The 6419-nt window shown below is 40.8% G+C and overlaps 1 protein-coding gene across 1 annotated transcript; it reads right to left on the bottom strand.

Moving 5' to 3' along the window:
• Positions 1-1346: 1346 nt before the first annotated feature.
• On the bottom strand, positions 1347-6324 carry LOC106511387 (zinc finger SWIM domain-containing protein 5; the record flags this gene model as incomplete). Its single annotated transcript, XM_014000144.1, is given in 1 exon segment — positions 1347-6324. A coding segment is annotated over 1 exon segment (863 nt), but the record flags the coding sequence as incomplete, so codon positions are not given.
• Positions 6325-6419: the final 95 nt, after the last annotated feature.

Below are 6419 nucleotides of genomic sequence, written 5' to 3'. Positions count from 1 at the left end.
ATGATGCAGTTTTCGTCACGTCAATTCAATAAGAGATGATTCTGCAGGTTTGGATGGAGTACGCAGGGACCCTTAAATCAGGCTTGTTTTTTTCTTTGATTTTCTCATTATGTTGAGAATGCCAAACATACAATGCACAGATGTTGCAGCAGCACTGTATGGGAACGGTTTTCTTCAGCAGGAAGTGGGAAAGGAAGGAAAGATGGATAGTCCAAAACACGGTCAGGTTTTTCCAGAGATGTACGTAAGGCTGCAACAGAGCTCCATCTTCCAGCAGGACAATGACCCTGAACACACAGCTGCAACAACACTCCAGTGATTTAAAGAGAAACAGTTAAATGTGCTGGAGGACTGTAGGATTTTTTTCAAGTCTTTTAGCCGAAATTGAGATAATCACTAATGGCATTAATAAAAAAAACATGTCTAATCATTGCAGACAAAGACCTTGTTTTATTATTTTTACCTTATAAAAAGCTGTTTATGTCTCCATGGTCGCGGGTCGCCACTACAGGCAGCCGCCATCTTGCACCGCCATCTTGTCTACGAAGGCTCATGAAGGACAAACTGCGGTGGCAGTGTCAAAAACGGTTTGTTGTAATACTATAAATGTAATATTTGTTGTCTGTCATTGTAGCTGGGATAATTTTACTTATTAAAGCTCATAATCTTACCACTTGAAACATCACTAGCCCTGAAGCTGCTGGTAGACATCGCGGTTGGAATTATCAAAGGTTTTTGACACCTGAGAGACACCGTAGAAACTCCTTTGCGTTTGGAAGCGGGGGTGGGGGTGGGGGGAGGACCAGGGAGGATGATTCAATCACTCAACCACTAGATGTCGCTGAAAACAACAAATCCTACACACTGTGCTTTTAAAGATTACTGCACACAAGTGGCACCCATCCAACCTGCAGGAGCTGCAGCTAAGTTCATAAAAGACAGACCTACAGAGACTTACTGTTCTAACTGCTGTAAAAAGTTGGATCTAGGACTTTGTGGGGGTGAACACACACACACACACACGCATACACACACATACACACACACACACACACACACACACACATACATACACACGCATACACACACAAACACCACTTTTAAGTTTGTTTTGGAATGATTAAAAAAGTTTTGTTCTCCCCATTTAATGTAATTAATTTGGAGTATCTTGTTTAGATCCACTAATTATAACAAATTTAAGTTGTAAAACAACAAAATCAAAAGGATATCAAAGAGTTGAATACTTTTGCAATACATGGTAATTTTTTTTAGACAATCAGATAACCGCTACATCAAAATACCTTCAGTCGCCCTGTTTGGTTTGTGAGGAAGCCAAGACATTCCTGTAACGTGTTTCACACTTTATTTATAGAAAAGCACTGAGATTTCAACACAAATCAATATAAAATGGTAGTAGCGTTACATAAATAGTCATAAATTCTTGCTTTATAGACAGTAGCTCAGAAAGTCGCACAAAAAACAAAAAACAAAATAAAACAAATTTTTTTAAACAAAATAATGTTGATGATAAGCTAAGATACTTCTGTGGCAACAAATACTGGAAATACCTTTTCAAAATCAGTAGCACAAAGAGGCAACAAACACTTTCAATTTTCCCTTAAGAAGGAAATGGAAACCAAAAAAACCTAACAGGAAAACAGTAGGTGAACTATGTCTCTACCAGCAAATAGTAATCTCCTACAAATAAAAAAACAAACAAAAACCCTGCGGAAAAAGGAGAACAACCTCAGGAAATCAGCCGATTTAATCAACACACAGGGAAGAGCTTCTGGGTGTAACGCTGTCGAGTGAAAGCATCACACGAAGGCAGCTGATGCTGCGATCGGTAAAGTAACGGTACTTTTCTTTTAATGGCATTAACTTGTAACTTTACGATGCATCTTTTTTGGAAAAAAAAGCAGGTAGTGAGGATACAAGACAGATGCGGCGCACTCATCTCACTGTGCTTTAAGACAACAAAAGAAGAAGCTGCACCTAAACACATCATGATGCACGGCTTCAATCCACGACTGTCCCTGTGTGAGGCAAACAAACGTCAGACTGGGAAAAAAAGTATCTGTCAGAAATTAGAAGCTCCTAAAGGAATGAACAGGCCGTCTCTTTTGTTCGCACTCCAACACCGCTGAGAAGACACTAAAGGCTTGGGTCCTGATTTAAAAAAATGAAATTAAATTAAAAATAAAAGGAAACACAGAAATAAAGCTAAAAAAAAATCAACTTTGTACATTGATCGGTCAGAAAGGCATTTTTTTTTTCAACCACCGTTTTGTGTTTCACCTCCTCTAGAAGTTGCAGCAGGTGCAAGGCGCTGCGACTGAACATCGTCCCAACATCCGTCCCTTCTTCCTGGTTTCAATAGTGGTTCACACCCCACCATGTCTGGTCCCCCACAAAAAAATAAAATAATAAAATAAGTTTGTCAGARGGGACAAGACCATCGAAGTGGTTCTGCATAGTCAGGTTTTAGTACAAATCTGTTTACAAAGGAATGCCTCCCTCATCCCCCCCCCTCCCCCCAATGTCTCATTTTGGAAAACAGATTTCCTTTTTTTTTTTTCGCAAATGACAACACATTAGCAAAAAAGAAATATGAAAAATAAAACATCAAACGTAAAAGAAATGTACACAGGAGCACCTGAGAAATGCCTTGAAGTCTTTGCTCTTACAAAAAAAAAAAAAAAAAAGTCAAAATTCCCCGTTCAAAACAGTATTCAAGTACACCCCCGGCCAATAAAACAAAACAAAGAAAAAAACAAACAAATATGTAACATACTTATCATAAATAATTATAACTTTACAATTTTCTGAATTGACACTTTCATATTTACAATATTTTAAATGCTTAATGCTACTATTTTTTTTGTTGTTTCTTTAAGTGATGTCCCTGAGAACTGAGTTTAGCCTCTTTTCTCTCTTTTGCTCAGTTTTCCTTCCCCCACCCATTTATTTGTCTTTCTGCATGTCTTCAAATACAAAATAAAAAGGATCAGAGTTATGACTGACGACCCACGTAGGGAGTAAAAGGTATCTCTCATGGAATGTAGAGGCAGATCAGAAAATGTGTTTTTTTTCCTGCTTAAATGCCCCCCTTGCGTTTTTCTTTTCTTTTTTCATGTACGTCTGCGATTTCAACTCAGCCACACAAAGTTTCCAAACAATCAATAAATAAATGCAGAAGCAGGCAGGAACGTACTGAAGAGGTATTCGTGTGAAGTGCTTGTACATTTAGTCTAATCAATTCAAAGATTGCCACTGAAATGACAATATGCCAACAGATAAAGAAACGAAACATGGATGCACCTTGTGAAAAAAGAAATTCACTTCCTGTGTCAAGGCATGTGGTCTGAAATACAACGAAGTCAAGTTCTTAAAAATGCTAATTCTTTTTTTGTCCCTCTTTGCCAGTGGATCATATATTTCTGATTCTTTGAGTAAGACAAGGCCGCTCTTCTTCACAGTTGAAAATAATAACAACCAGAAACTTTCACAGCAAACTTCACATCCTTTTCCATCACAAGACCAAGAAACTACAGATTATAAACTAAACTCGCCTAATTTGGATTTAGATAAGATCTGGGTAATGTTGTGGACTGCACACTCATTTTTTTTTAAAATACCAATTATTTTGCCCAGTAGGGGGCAGCAGAGTTAGCTTAAAACTCAACACTGTCATAACGTTATAGAGTTAGCAAAAGATGCTAACTTTTTTTTTTTTTACCAAATACACACTTTTTCTTAAAATAACGAAAAATAAAATTTATTATGTCATTTTGGGCACTTGTTCGCAGCATAACGTTGCAGTGGRGCTTTAGCTAATGTAGGGAGGTTTAGCACAAAGATGCTAATTTTTTCATTGACGAGACATGGAGCATTATTAGCATCAGATTAGTGAAGTTTTACTGGCTTCACATAACGTTTTCTCTATGTTTGTATTCCAAACCATCAAATCTTCCTATGAAAATGTATTTGAGTGTTTACTGAACTAGCTGTTAATTCTGTACAGCTAATGGGAATGACAAGGCAATTTTTTTAGCTGTACATGAAGTCATCGATATAAAACAATACAGATTATTCAGCTGTATGTGCCATATTGCTATAAATGCAAAATATGAATAAATTCAATGAATTTTTTTAAAGGTAAATCCAATAAATACTTTTGATGACATTTATATTTTGTAGCATCACTTATTTATGTTGTAACWGGTAAAACTTGCACAATATGCTGGCCAGTATTTGAACAAATAGAACTTGTTTGACAAGTCTGAAACAAAAGTTTGAAACTAGAGAAATTAGCGATACAATTTACTGTACTAATAAGTTTGTAGTTTCATTAAAATAATTGGAAATAATTTTTGTTTTTTTCTGTCATAGGCTCTTGTGATGGGAAAGGGGTTTCAGTGACGGGCAGAATGAACACCCAGTAGATTCTGAAAAGGTCCAAATAGTTTTCAAAGCTTCGTAATTAAACACAAGATCACGAACGTGAAGCTGCTAAGTGATTTAAGAAAAAAAATCTTGATTTTTGTGAGTAGAACACGACCACAGACATTTTGCACATTTTAAATTATCAACCGTGAACAGCTGAGCAGCTGTGAAGTGGTTTCTCTGAACACAGGAACTCCTCCAAAATCATCGACTACGACAGTAATTTTGTGTCTGTCGATACGTTTTTAGGAGGACATAAAAACATATTGTGTACAGGAATATGACGATGTGCACATGAAGGCTCAGCTGTTAGCTAGAGCAGCCAGAATGTCACTGTCAGGCATTCAGAAACATGCATCCTGTAAAGCATTGTAGGCTTTTCACTTGAGATCTTTCTAGGAGAGCAACCAAGAAAAGGTTTTTCACTTCTTCAACAGAGACTTAACGTAGCTCTGTCCTCTAACCTCTCTCTTCTAAGAAGCCCTGAATCAAACAAGAGGCTATTTCTGCCAGATAAGTTAAAGCTGACATGTGACAGTCAAGGTACGACAGTAACACTGCATGAGTTTTGAACCGCTCTGTTTTCCCACACACACTTTTTCTCTCCGCTTTGGAAGCCACTTCTTCTTCTTAACCACGGCTGAAAGTATCCTTCGGTTCAAAGTACACACCCCATCCAGGAGGATCATTTGGTATTCATATTGTCATAAGCCACTCAAAAAAAGCAAACGTTTCTTTTGCTTTTGTCATCACATTCTTAAACTAAATTTAACAATTAGAGGGGTAGACGCCTTTCGTTTCTTGTTGGTTCTTAGTTTAAGTAGAGTGATGTACTGCGAACACTTCCTGGTTCACATTCGAGAAACAAACAGAATAAAACCGTAAGACTTAGTCAACAAATGGCTCAACAAAAGAAGTAAAAAATACAAATAATCCAAAGAGCCTTAAATAGAAACAAATAAGTTGAAATACTTCAAAAACAAAAACGGGGGTCTCTGTGAGGCAGGAGTGAAGGTCAGCCGAAGCGCTCCCTGACCAACATCATCAGTTTTTTCTTGCCCTTATAGATCTGCTTCAGGTTGTCTATAAACTGGGCGAACTGAATGTGGCCGTCCTGCGCCAACAGGAACGTCTCCCGCGCTTTGCTCAGGAACTCTATGAACTCCCCGTAGTGCCGCGGGCTGATGTGCGTCAGCCGAGAGTGCGTGGTGTTGATGTACGCCGAGATCGTGGCGTCCAGGAGCTGCCGCAGCGGCGCCTTGTCCGTCGACATCAGCTTCCCGGAGTTCCGCCGCCCGGGGATGCCGGCGAGGCCCGGCGCCGTCATGGTGCACCGCCGCAAGATGTCGGACAGCACGGTGGCGCAGTGCACGCTCTTCACCACCAGGGGGATGATGGCCGCCAGCTCGTTCTTCCCCAGCGAGTGGCTGAGCGCGCAGGCCCACAGCACGTCGTTGATGGCGGGGTGCGTGTCCTGGTTGTACGCCAGGTTGAGGTGCGTCATGGCCAGGGAGGCCAGCTTGAACGACCGCAGGGGGTACCCCCGGTGCTCCATGTAGCGCGCGATGGTGAACAGCTGCGAGTAGGTCATGCCCGTTGACGCCGCGTCTATTACGATCTGGTAGGCCGTCTCGAAGGCGATGTGGTCCTTCTCGCAGAGCGTCAGGGCCGACAGGGCGCAGTTCTGGGGGTCCTTCATGGCGCACTGCAGGGCCAGAGTCCTGGCGCAGCCAGCCAGCTCCTCCCGCTGGGGGTAGTCGAGGCTGAGGCGCAGGATGGTGTTGTGGGACATGACGGTGGCTGCGACGATGCTGGTGGCCTCCGTCGGCGTGAAGAGCGTGTACCAGCTCTGCAAGATGCTCACCAACGCCCGCAGACCTGGAAAGGCAGACAGGAGACGCTTAAGGTCCGTCGTGCTCGGAGCAAGTTATAATAGTTTAGGAMTTTTCATTATAGTTTAGTTTTATTTCGTT

The sequence above is a fragment of the Austrofundulus limnaeus genome, unplaced genomic scaffold, assembly GCF_001266775.1.
Source record: "Austrofundulus limnaeus strain Quisiro unplaced genomic scaffold, Austrofundulus_limnaeus-1.0 Scaffold2737, whole genome shotgun sequence".
Taxonomy (NCBI): domain Eukaryota; kingdom Metazoa; phylum Chordata; class Actinopteri; order Cyprinodontiformes; family Rivulidae; genus Austrofundulus; species Austrofundulus limnaeus.
This window is presented reverse-complemented; position numbering and strand designations above follow the sequence as displayed.